Consider the following 12,675-nt stretch of genomic DNA (forward strand, 5'->3'; position numbering starts at 1 on the left):
ACCCTAGCAGAAACAACCCGAATGCGCCGCCAAGGCTCACATCTCCTCAACCCCAGTTCATAACAACCCACTGACCAAAGAGGACACCTGTCCAGGGCTGTTCCACACAACACCTCCTGCCCATCTCCAGCCCTTCCTGATATTCCAGCAGCAGACAAGTAGTGCTGCAGGAGTTTCTTAGCAGAGTTACTGAGTAAATCTCAGGGGAGATAGCTGCACCTGTTCTGCTCGGCCATGACCTTCATGCTTTGCACAAAAGTCCCTTTGGTTTCATCTGCCTTGGGAGTAGCTTCATCAAGCAGGATGAGGTGTAGCCACCAAAGAGAGGCAATTCCTTAATCCATCTTTCTCTCATCCTCCGCAGCTGAACTGTGACAAGCTTAGAGGAATCCTGACAGAATGTGGGACCGGGCAATACTACAATGGGACACCCCCTTCCCAGTGGCTGGGAAGCAGCCCCATCCTCCGGCAGTGGCTCGCGTCGCGATGCAAGCCTGTCCGACACGGGCAGTGCTGGGTGCTTGCTGCAGTCATGTGTTCAGGTGTAGTAGTGGTCAAAGACTTCTGTGCTGAGCAAAGCCTTGTTTGGTCTGTAGAACCTCTAGCGTATGCCTAGATTTGTGGATTAACACAGATCCCAGTAATATAACCTTAAATTTTTAGATAAGAGGCAGATCCTCTGAGTTTCCTCATCAACACTTTGCATCACTAGCTTTGAGATAGAAGACTGTCAGTACTCTTGAATGCACCTATGATAGCTTATTCCCTGAGGGGGCAATGCCTCTTGCAAAGTCCAAACAGCAGCCCTGGTGCCATTCCTAACAGTGCTAGCACCAAAAAAGGCCCTAGATCTATCAGCAGAGGCACCCTTAGGGCAGGATGCTCAACTGATTCACAGCTCTTTCTTCTGCGCAGTTCTGAGGTGCCTGGGAATTCCCACCAGGGTGGTCACAGGCTTTACATGGGCTCACAACACTAACAGCAGCCTGAATGTGGATGAGTATTACGATGAAGATGGCAGACTGCTTACACAAGACAAGAGTGCCCGTGTCTGGTAAGAAAACATGGCAGGGTCCAAGTATGAATTTGAGACCATACCTGGATCTAGGAAGTGACAAGAGGCAGGGGAAAGAAAAGAGTTAAACAGCTGCAGAGAGGTGGACGGGAGACAGCTCAGCTGAGATCCTGCCTACAAGACCTGTTCTTGAGACATTGCTGCAACCCAAACTGAAGAGTGCCCTATTACTGTGGTCCACAAAGGAATAACAATAGCCCAGTCCAGCTGGAGAAACTCCACTTGGGTCAAAAACCATGGTCTCTGCTCTCCTCCACATGTATGGAGCTCTTTCAAAGGAGTATTAATTGGCTGTGGTTTTGCTAAAACTTTAGTGTATCTCAGGGCTCAGTCCCTTGGTATAAACACATGATGTTGTCTCTTGCAGGACCTTCCACGTTTGGAACGAATGTTGGATGGCTCGAGCTGACTTGCTACCAGAGTACAGCGGGTGGCAGGCACTGGATGCCACCTGCCAGGAAAAAAGCAATGGTAAGATATCAAAGATGGGCTTTGGGAGGCAGAGAGGGAAGCAGAGTGGAGAGCAAATAAAGCAGTTCAATATTCCTCCCTCCCCCAGCTTCCAATGGAAGGATGCAAAAGGACAGGACTCAGCCTGTTGACTTTAATCATCACCCATCAGTTTGGTTTGTGCAGCTTGTGTAGCTCTAAGAGCTCTATCACGGGACTGTTCCCTCATGTCCTCTTGAACTAGATACTTCACCACTCCTACTATAGGTCTAAACTAGGCATGGGTCTTGTTGGTAAGGCATCTGAATCTTAACTGGGCCATATCTTCTCTTCAGGTCCATCCTTCTGTGGGCCAGCCCCTGTTCACGCCATCAAGGAAGGGGACACAGAAGTTGATTATGATGTCTGCTACTTCTTTGCTGCCATCAATGCCAAGTGCCAGGTCTGGATACAAAAAGCAGATGACACCCTAATGCCAGCTCTCAGTGGCACAAAGTACACTGGCAACAACATCAGCACCAAGGGTGTAGGCAGTGAACGCTGCGAGGACATCACACACAACTACAAGTATCCGGAAGGTATGGGGGAGGCAAGTGACTGCTCACATTCCCTGCCAGCACCATGGGTAAAGCACTGGAGAGCAGAGCTATACCAGAGCATTAGGGGCATCCACCTCTCCTGCTTCCGCTTCCTGAACACTTTGCTCTTGCTGTCTACAGACTCAAAGCACAGGCCATACCCCAAACTTCCTCCTGCTTAATTATTTTAACCAGCTCTCTAGAAATCCAGGCCTTTCTTCACCGGGCACTTTCCTGCCTGGAAAACCTTGTTTCCTGTTACTTTATACTCTGAACATTCATGTCCCATTACCCCGTAATATATAAAGAGAAATTTTAGACTCCGGCTTTCTGAAAAGGACTGTTGTGCTCCCAGATCTTGTCTAAACCCCTTCCTTAAAAAGTTGGTCCCCTCCAGAACCTATTACTGAGTGCTGTTTTCTTGACCCAACCCTACCATCCCATCTCAGCTCATGGCACGTTGCCACCCTGGCTGCAGTCCAGCACAAGAGAACACAGAACTGTGTTCAACCGCCTCTTTAGCTCTGAGAGGTGTTAGCACCAAGGTGCTTTACAAACTATGACAAATCTTTCCAAGCAGAATGTTTCAGGTATATCCAATGAAAGTCCTTTCAGCCGAAATTCTCAAACTGCTCTAACCAGAAGGACAACAGGATCTCTGTGCTCTTAGAAAGTTATCTACAGCACTGCCAGGATAATTCAACTCCATCCTTCTGCATTTACTGGTTCACAATAATAAACAGGAAAGAATACTAAAATAAGTTTTTGGTTTTGTTTTTTTGTGACAGGTTCCCTTCAAGAAAAAGGAGTACTTGACAAAGTCTACAGAAAGATAAAGAAACTTGAGAGAACCAGCAGCAGCGAAACACAGTTTAGCTCCATTCCTACTGCCCTTGAAGAGCCAGTTAACCTTTACATCCACCTCCAGTCAGAGAGTTCTCTGCTACTGGGCCAAGATGTTCCGCTCTCCATCAAAGTGTTTAACCACAGTGGTACAGAAAAGGCTACTCACCTGGTAGTTGGGATCCAGTCCCTACATTATGATGGTGTGCCCATTACCCAACTTTGGAAGGAAGAGTTTAATTTTATCCTCAAAAGCAACGAAGGTAAGGACTCTATGGGGTGCATGGTTAGAAAAGTATATCAAGTCCTCTCACTTCAGGAAAAATGCACTTAGCCATAAGTTGGCAAAAGGCCGGCTGAATAGTTGATTGTGGGTGATTGAAATAAAACTTTGGCAACATCACCAGAGAGATTTTGAATCTGCAAATCCAGTTGGGACCACTTAAGCTTTCAAATGTTGCAGCTTTCAGTACAATGTTGGGCACTAGACACTCCTGGGTGCCATGCAGACTAAGACCAGACTGTACTTACCCTCTGCATTGTCATCTTTCACCTCTGTGTATTCCAGCTAACAACCTGCAGGTTTTTGTGCCTTACTCACGGTACAGAGAAGAGCTGGGAGAACACCATCTGCTTAGGCTGACTGCTGTGCTGAGAGATGAGGACTCCTACATATATTTTGCACAGGAAGAGATCAGCATTTGTGACCCCCCTCTCACTATTGAGGTTAGATCAGCCTATCATTCTGTTACTGCAGTAGTGAGAAAACAGCTTTCATAGTCATAAGCAGCAGCTGGGTTGAGTGGATCTCATGCTGTCTTCTTTCAAAGCACTGAGACACCAGTTTGGGAAAGGCGAGATGTGCCACACTGTTGTATACAGCATTCTCACCTCTACTTCTGTCTATGTGCAAGCATCGGGAAATCCCAATGACTCCTAACTCACCAGCCTAGAGATCAGAGGTTGCAGAAAGAAACTACAGCAGAGGACTGTAGTTGAGAATAAAGTAAGCTGGACTTTGCTTCTTCTGGCAATTGGCAGCTCAGGCTGCAACCTCTGGCACAAAAAAAAAAAAAAAAAAAATATATATATATATATAAAAATTATCTCCCTTTAATCATAAAAGAAACCTTTTCTGTCCCTCAGTTTCAGCTCATTTTCCTCTTTCAACAGTTTCCAGAAAACATGGTGCAATATCAGCCAAGCACAGCAAAGATCAGCCTCCTGAACCCTCTTATCGAACCCCTGAAGAAGTGTGTGATAGTAGTTGCAGGGCGAGGGCTCATTTACAGACAAAGGAAGTACAGGTGAGCGCAAACTGATAAATCTACGAACGGTATGTGGAAAAAGAGACACAATACAAGCTCAAGAAACCCTTGCACAGGAAAGGCTCTCTCCAAAAATAAGCAGGCAAAATGTGGCAGGAAGAGATTGCTACAGCACGGAAGCCCCAGGCATCCATCCCATCCTTTATTTACAGATAGAGAAGATTTTCACACTGAAAAGAAAAACAGCCAGATAACAGAACTTTCAACAGATGTGTAATACATAAGTTGAACCCAGTATAATATTTGTGAAAGTTTCAACCCCAAAGGTTGAAGGAAAGGGCCCTGCCAACAAAAAGGGTAACAAGAGAAGTACCATAAGACTTATGCAAAACCACACATCAACTAAGACAACAGTTATGGGTCACTGAAATGAGCTATGAAACTTACAAATTGTTTGATGTTGAGATATCAATTGCTTTTTAGCTAGCCACCTGAACATCCATCAGTGGGGTAAAACCTCACTGTTTGTGACATCTCTTTCAACCCATTACCCACTGCCACCAATAAAGAGAGTCCCTGGGTACAATTTTAAATGTCTTCCCCTTCTCTACATAAAGAACCGGGCAAACCTGACTTAGCAAGGAGTCATCCAAAAAGACATGTGCTCCTTCACATGAAAAAACCCACATTTCTCTCCAGAAGCTTCATTAGGACAAAGTAAACTTAAATGATTCTATGGGGAATTCAACCCTCCTGACATATTTCCCTCTCAAACTACAGTCAGATCACAATTCCATTGTGATCCAGGTAACTGCTAGCATTTGTCTGCCTTTTTTTTCTCCCTCTCATTTTTTCGGCACGGCACTCCTGTCTAGCAAACGCATTTCCTGGGAACCAGAAATATAAAGAGGTGTGCTTCCTGTATCATCTCTTCTCACCTTTCAGGTTTGGCTCTGTGCAACCTCAAAGCACTCAAGAGCTGCAAATCCCACTCACCCCCATCCAAGCAGGGCCCAGAAGACTCACTGCACATCTTACCTGCCTTCAACTCCAGAACCTGAAGAGCTACAAAACTATCGACGTTGCAGCTGCCTGATGTCCAGCCTAGAACAGGTTCTGCTGTCCTGTTTTCAGAAGAGTGGTCATGATCTGTGCTCTGATCTTCAGCAAGCATAGTTGTTAACAGTTTAATTAAAGTTATATTTAAAACCACATCTGACTTTGATTATTTGTACAAACTCAACTTGCTCCCATCTGCTACTGTGCCCACTCTCCAGTTTTATAAGCTGAACCTCACTGTGACAAAGATGTGTTCAAGCAGGTGCTGCACTTCTCACCACACATACATGCTGAACCAACCACTGCCTCGTCATCCTTTCCTATCCATGGCAAAAAAAAGAACGTCCTAGAACTTTAAAGTGATGACAGATGTAGCATTTCTCTAGAGATATACCCTTATCCCCCTAGAGATCCTTGATATTGGTAAAGTTATAAATATTTTCTACTGCTTTCTGAGGAAACAGAAAAGAGATACGTAGTTCACTCTTCTCTAAGGTTAGACAGGAAATAGCAGTAGGGCTGCATATTTTTAATGGTTCTTCAGGCTGCTTGCAAAAGCAGCACGGCCCTTTCTGTCTGTATATATCCTCTGCCACCTAAAAACAGATAAAGCCACTCATGCAAACCTAGCAATATTTTATTGTTCTTTGAACCCCATAGTAGCTGTAACGTCTGAAGAATGGGGCACATTCACAGCCTTAAGATGCAGCAGTGCATCATCCCAGGAATCCAAGCAAAATGACACCTCCTGCAATGGCAAAGGGCAACTTCCTGGGAAAATTTTACCAAGTGGCAGTAAAGTTCTCTCCTAAAAACGTTGTTCTCATCATTCTCCCAGTAGCTGGAGAACAGCAAGGTTTGCTGGAAAAGCATATGCCAGAGCCAATGGCAGCAACACATGTAGACTTGGAAGAGCTAAAGCTGACCCTGTGTGAAGTTCTTGATTTTGTTCATGTTGTGATCTACTGCCCCAGTTAGAAACTGCACCCAGCCTTCCTCTGATGGTGGACACACGTGGCTTGTCCTGCAAAAGTGGAGGAAATTCATTAGGAAACCTTCCTGGGTGTCTTATACCTACGCATCCAGAAAGCATACGGGTATCATGAAGTCTTGAGTCATCACAGCATTAAGACAGGACTGCTATAGCCTCAGAGTGCTTTGAGCAAGCAAGAATCCACATCCATGTCTCTAGTCCCAAACCTCAATACATGTGTCTGTGTCTTCAGTGGGAACCACCTTCATCCCTACCATCTTTTTCTTGCTCCCAAGCCTTTGTGACTGGATAACATACTAATCTTTACAAAATGAGTGCATTTACAGTCCAGAAATGAGTCACCTTTGACAGGAGGCAGAAAGATATCAACCTTCAAAGCAGGGAACACACACTTATAAAACTGTAACTCATACTCACTTTGTAATCTCCAAGACTTTCTTTAATACTGAGGCCAATTTAGCAGCCTAGAAAGAAACAAAGGGGAAATAAAGTGAGTCAAATATGGAAATAAAGGGGATCAGCAATACTGGAAAAGAAAGGGGGGGTGTAGGAATTCCCAACACAGCCAAGAATTAGTAAAACTGCCACAAATCCTGAGGCAGAAGCTACCTCTGTCACTGCCATGCTGGGAGTGTCTCCCAAGCTACTGCTGGCTGGGAAATAAAGACACACTGTTTTTTAAACCATAAGTTTAAAATGCTTTCTTCTTTAAAAAGATAAGCCTATTATAAATCAGTAACTAAGACATGAAGTTACAGGTGACTGACTCGAGTGCAATTTGATATTAAGCAAAAGGGTCTTTTTACCCCCCCAAAAAATCAAGCCACTGATCAAGGGCACAAAACCAGAATTAAGAATAAAAAGTCACAGATATGAGAAGATTCATACTTAATTTATGACAGAAGGGACCCCTGGAAGTCATCTATTACAATCTCCTGCTAAAAGCAAGGTCTACCTCAAAGTTCAGTCAGGTTGCTCAGAGCCTTGCCCTGCCAAGTTTTGAGTATTGCCAAAGATGGAGATTCCACTGCTTTCTCTGAGCAGCTTGTTTCAGTGCTTAACCACTCTCCCGGTGGGAATTTTTAATTTGCACTTTTAATTTAGATAACTTTTTTTGAGCAAGTCTATATTATCCAAGGAAGAAAGTGGACATGCAGTACATCAGCAGCCTTAGGCCTCACTTCCCTGAGGTATCATCACTGGATGTCTTTATGGATTATGGTTCTGAGTCTAAGCTCAAGTGGCCATGCTCTTCCCTAAAGAAGTAAAGATGAGGGATGCATTTCCACCTGAAGGAAGCTAAGTGTGCAAGAACCAAAGGACTCTTCATCCCCAGAACTTGTTACTGAGACCGTCACTAGCATCCGCCTCTCCCTGACAGTCACATATTCCCTCCAATTCAATTTCTTTCCCTTCTCTACAGTCAAGCGAGTAAACTGCAGACACTTACGTTGAGTCGCACAGCCAGCTCGTTCACGGGTGGATACATGCTCAGTGCCAGCTCATCAACACTAGAACAGAAGAAAGGAGAGCAATGGAAGAAAAGTCCTGATAGTACAGCTCACCAGTCCTGATCAAAGTCTATATCCACCCTGAACGTAAGTCAGGAACAGCAGCACGTGACAAGGAGATGTCAGTCATACCCATGGGATGCTTGCACTGCCTTCTCAGACACCTGTGTGCCACTCTCACCTTGGAGTGAGACAAAGCCACAGCTCCACCCCAAGCTGCAACTTAAATTCCTCTCCTAACTTGCACAACTCTCAACAGCCTGTGCCATAACAGCCTTCCCACCAAGGCTGCTTACACCGCCTGCTCATAGCTTCAATATCATAAAGGTTTTCCTAACCCATTTGTTAGACCTCAAGAAAGACAGGGACTGCTCTGGAGCAAAAAGCAGCATGGGGAGAGACTTGCTTACCTTGGACTGATCTCATTAGCAATGTCTGCAATATCATCCAGCTGAGCGATATGGTCTGGAGAATCGGCTTTGCCATGAGCCTCCACTACACCCAAGACCTTCTTCAGGCAAGCTTTAGAAGCCTTCATTAATCCCATGCAGGAGCTAAGCAGCTTCCGGTCAGCTTCTGACCAATATATATCTCTGTTGCCCCGAAAGCCCAGCTCTTCATCTTCCATGATGTCACTGTAGGGGTCTTGTCCTTCCACCAGCGCCTGAGAACACAGATGCACTGAAAACCCAGAGCCTGACACCAACTCCAGCAATACCCAGGAGGAAAGGGAAAAAAAAAAATCTAAAAATCCTACAAATAATTTCTGAAGTAATCTCTCTCCCACCAGCACCTCAGTTGACAGATTCTGTTAATCCTAGCAGGACCAGAGCAAGAAAAACTAATCTCCCACTCAAATTCAACATAGCAAACAGCAAAAACCTGGCAAGTAGCGCCATTCTTACACCAGCGTAAACCACCCCACCACCCCAACCTTTCCTGCAATTTGGGACATGGCTTTATGGAAACCTTACATAAAGTAAATCAGACTTAAGTACTCATTAAGATTCGAGCATAATAACATAATCTAGCTCATATCAGAATAAATTTAAATCAAAGCCTGTATATTAAACAATCCCTGTGTTCCATCACGGAACCATCACTGCAATCCATCCTGCAGGATCCTCACAGGCTTAGGGGCTTCCTTACATGTTCCATCTCCTCCAGAGCATCCTTGACCACACCCAGACATGCAGCCAAAACTGATGCAACTGCTGCCTGGTTATCTGCAAAAGCAAAAGGATGAAAACTGGCACTGCACTGATTCAAATCAGCATGCAATAATATTTTCATTTAGGTTTGCGAACATTAAATCTTGAGATTATAGGATCAAACTTTTTGCAGAGCTCAGAGCTGCATTGTTGCCATGTAAAGAATGTGGACTGGCTTCCAGTCTTATACATTTGAAAACCAGTCAGGTTTTGCAGAATGAGAGAGCCTTCATCGTACTAGCTAGAATGCCCCTTGCAAGCGCTATTGATGTTCTAAGACAACACGTCCTAGTTCTGTTGTTCTGCGTATAAAACACTCACCCCGTGGCAGGTTGCGCACTTGCTCACACGCCGCCCACACACCACCAGTTGATATGAGTTGTTCCTGAGACAACCTGAAACAACACAAAGCCCCCAAAGTTAGACTCAATAACACCACTCTGCTGGACTGTGTTTTTTTCTGCACCAAAAATGATGCACCCTAGTACAAGCTCTGCTGGAAAGATGTCACCAACCAGTCTGTCTCTAGTATCTCATGTCTGCGTAAAGCCAGAAGCGCTGGCTCCTAGTTTAATTATCCACTGGAATGAGAAGCAGCAGACTCTTACGAAGGCCCCTCTAAGTGCTTAGGCATATTATTTATCTTTCAGAATCTATGCAAATCTGCAGCCAGTATTAGAGATTGCTAACCTCTGCTCAATGGCAGTGACGTGCACTCTGTACAGAGAGGAGGCAGCCCACAGCGGTCCAATAACGAGCTTTATAAAGTTGTGCAATCATGGCGTATGACATTTCATCTCAAGAGCAAAACCAGCGCAAACGCTATCCTGCACCTTCACGTAAATACTGCTCCCAGCATCTTTCCTTGCCACAGACAGGCTGAAAATCTATTCCCCATGTAGATAAATGCACCTGACTCAGTCACCAGGTCAAAGAGGGTACCTTGAGTGTATTCCACTCTCCTAGTTTAGTTGGCTCAGTTGAACAGTTTAGTTGTCTAAGTACAAGGTCAGCTCCTTTGCTGATAGGAGGTGTTGTGAAGAAATCTAGAAGTGAGGGCCAGCCCTTCTTTACCAGGAGATGCTTTCACCCTGAGGTTCATTTATGGGGCCCTGTTTGTGCTACATCCCAGCCATGTAGCAGTTATGTCTGCATCCAGTCTCACACTCCCTTGATCTTGACCCACTCATTTGACCTTCCCACCATGACCTCAGATGTAGCTCAGTGCAATGGACATGCGGGGCAATCACTGGATGGTGTGTGATGCTGGTTACTCTCTCTGAACCTGATCCTGACCCTGCCTTGCTGGCCTGACTTTCCAGCTTGACCTCATTGCTATAGGATTGTCTGATGATCTGGACTCCCAGCTGAATCTCACTGCCCTCAGCAGCACTTCTCTGCTCACTCAGATACTGAGGGATGTGGCCACTGTCCCTTCCTGCCTTTTAACAATGCTCTGCTTCTGCCTCCCTCCCTTAGAGAGCAGCCTGCACTTGCTGCTTCCGAATAAGTATACTTGTAGCTTTGTCCTCCTTTTTTTCTGGAAAATTATTACCTGTCCAATGGAGCACTGAGAATTGTTTCTGTGAGTTGGATCATCCCTTCCACTACTTCAGCGGTGGCATCTCGTACCATCTTCCGAAGAGTAGTACCTGTTTGGGATTGAGAAAGAGCAAGAAAGTTGCTTTCTTTCCGTTCTGTGCAGTAACTGCTGAAGATGAACACACAAACTGCTCTGTTTGCATGGACGCATTGTATAAATTAAGTTCCAGGTATTCTGAAGGAAGCAATATATTTCCTAGTTTGAAAAGGACTTTGGACAAGGATCTCAACACTTTATAAATATGAATGTTCAATCAACTATGCAGCTTCCTACATTTTCACTCTTTCACAGATAGAAATCTGTAGTAGACAGACAAGTGGCTCACTCATAAACATGTTGCAAGCCTATGGAACAGCTGATAATGGAACCACCTGCTCATGATAACTTGCTTTCCTGCAGATGCCAGATCTTACATTAGTCTCTGAGTTTCTTTATGTAGTGGTGAAAGAAACAACACCTTACATAGTGGTGACTGCCCTCCTGCCACCATCTCACCTTGGCCCTTGGGGAGCCAGTAGTACACTGTGGCAACTGCAATAACAGCACTTTGGACATCTTCACTCAGCTTCCGGCAGTCCTGAAACGGATAGGCAAGAGGATTAACCACGAGTAGTGCATGGCCGCACCGTTCTTGGAAAGCCTCACAAGCAATCACATTCAGATTGCTTTGAGAAAAGGGAAACATAGTACTGGCCATCTTGCTTGAGAAGCAAATGCAGCACAAGAAGATACAGTGAGCAAGCTGTATGCATCATCAGCTGATAAGAAAACACACCCTGGTGGGGTGGTCATGCAACAGAGAGGAAGTAGTTTAGATCGTTATTCTGAACTGGGGGTGGTTGGTTTTTTCTCCTCCAAACACGAAAGTGATAAACTTACATCAACTAACAGCAAAAATCTTACATATTCTTTGTTAGATCTAAGGTTTGTATTGTCCACTATCAGCAGCTAGCTCTAAATTTTAAAGAAAAGAATGTGAGAATGTTTCTGTTCGGTATGTTTCCCTAACTTACAGAAATTTGTTCTCTGGGCAACTCTTGATTTGCATTAATACACTCTAAATGCATGGCCCATGCTGACACCCCTTGTTCGAGCTGAACCAAATTACTTCGTTGTAGTCAAGTGAACCAAGAGGTACCTGAGACTTGCCACATACTCTGCAATTTCATAGTCTGTGGGGGCTTTCACTCACCTCTGCAGAAGTCAGTGCAGGCCCTGAGAATGCCAGACTCAGCTTTGTAGCTTCCTGTGACGTTACTTGCAATGTCTGACCTAGAAAGCGTTCAATGGGAGCAAAAGAACAGAAAGTAACTTGGGTAAAAGATAAAACAACAGAGCAGGTGGATGAGCAATAGCTCTGATGTTACTTTTCTTTACTGCTTGATTACCATTTCTTCTAAACAACACTACAGAAGAAGAAAAATTCCATGCTATGTTTGTGCTGTGTATGTTGCACATATCCTAGGTCTGCTTTTTCTCTATTTTTTTTTACCTAGTTGGTAGTGACACCCACAACCACTGTCCTGCTCCACGACACCTTCACCAGGATGTGCTGTGAGGTTTTAACGGCGGCCAAAGGCTTCAGAAATCCAGTTGTGACACCTGTTAGGTACTGGCCGCTGTTTTGGCACCGCCAGCACCGCGGAGTGACGGGCAAAGCCCAAACCGCGGCTGGAGCCCCCGCCTGCAGATCACCCCGCCAGACAGCGGCACCACGGCTCCCAGAGCGCCGCCCAGCCCAGCCCGGTCCGGCACCCGCGGCGCCGCCCGCCCCCCCCCGCCGTACCTAGCGTGTCCCAGAAGCGCGGCAGCTCGAACGGCTCGCGGCCCTCGCCCGGTTCGCCCTCTGTAAAAGCAGAGAGAGACCTCAGCCAGCGGAGAGACCAGACGGCCCGTCCCGGCCCCGGCGGCCCCGGCCCAACCTCGGACGCGCGCCAGCAGCGCGCACAGCGCCCCGCGCAGCTCCCGCAGCGGCTCCCGAGCCGCCATGGCTATGGGAGCGGCCGGCGCCCCGCAGGCCTCCAGCGCCGCGGCGCGTCACACCCGCTTCCGGGAACCGGCGCAACAACGCTGCCCCGCCCCT

General features: G+C 46.0%; 2 protein-coding genes across 2 annotated transcripts in view; one reads left to right on the plus strand and one right to left on the minus strand.

Annotated features, from left to right (window-relative positions):
- Positions 1–5,428, plus strand: part of LOC136108373 (uncharacterized) — a 25,692-nt gene extending 20,264 nt beyond the window's left edge. Inside the window, exons 21-28 of the mRNA XM_065850117.2 lie at positions 365–542; positions 916–1,054; positions 1,443–1,546; positions 1,861–2,103; positions 2,892–3,209; positions 3,515–3,672; positions 4,120–4,253; positions 5,160–5,428. Of these exons, the coding sequence (XP_065706189.2) occupies positions 365–542; positions 916–1,054; positions 1,443–1,546; positions 1,861–2,103; positions 2,892–3,209; positions 3,515–3,672; positions 4,120–4,253; positions 5,160–5,310 (1,425 nt within the window). The 3' untranslated portion in view covers positions 5,311–5,428. The remainder of the gene's footprint in view (positions 1–364; positions 543–915; positions 1,055–1,442; positions 1,547–1,860; positions 2,104–2,891; positions 3,210–3,514; positions 3,673–4,119; positions 4,254–5,159) is intronic.
- On the minus strand, positions 4,374–12,664 carry CCNDBP1 (cyclin D1 binding protein 1). Its single transcript, XM_065849677.2, has 11 exons — positions 12,515–12,664; positions 12,379–12,438; positions 11,785–11,864; positions 11,088–11,169; positions 10,545–10,641; positions 9,311–9,384; positions 8,928–9,004; positions 8,189–8,442; positions 7,718–7,778; positions 6,685–6,731; positions 4,374–6,297 (listed from the first exon to the last, which is right to left on the minus strand). The coding sequence occupies exons 1-11, from the start codon at positions 12,579–12,581 to the stop codon at positions 6,189–6,191; spliced, it is 1,008 nt and encodes a 335-aa protein (XP_065705749.1). The 5' UTR covers positions 12,582–12,664; the 3' UTR covers positions 4,374–6,188.
- Between the last annotated feature and the right edge of the window lie 11 nt (positions 12,665–12,675).

The sequence above is a fragment of the Patagioenas fasciata genome, chromosome 16, assembly GCF_037038585.1.
Source record: "Patagioenas fasciata isolate bPatFas1 chromosome 16, bPatFas1.hap1, whole genome shotgun sequence".
NCBI lineage: Eukaryota > Metazoa > Chordata > Aves > Columbiformes > Columbidae > Patagioenas > Patagioenas fasciata.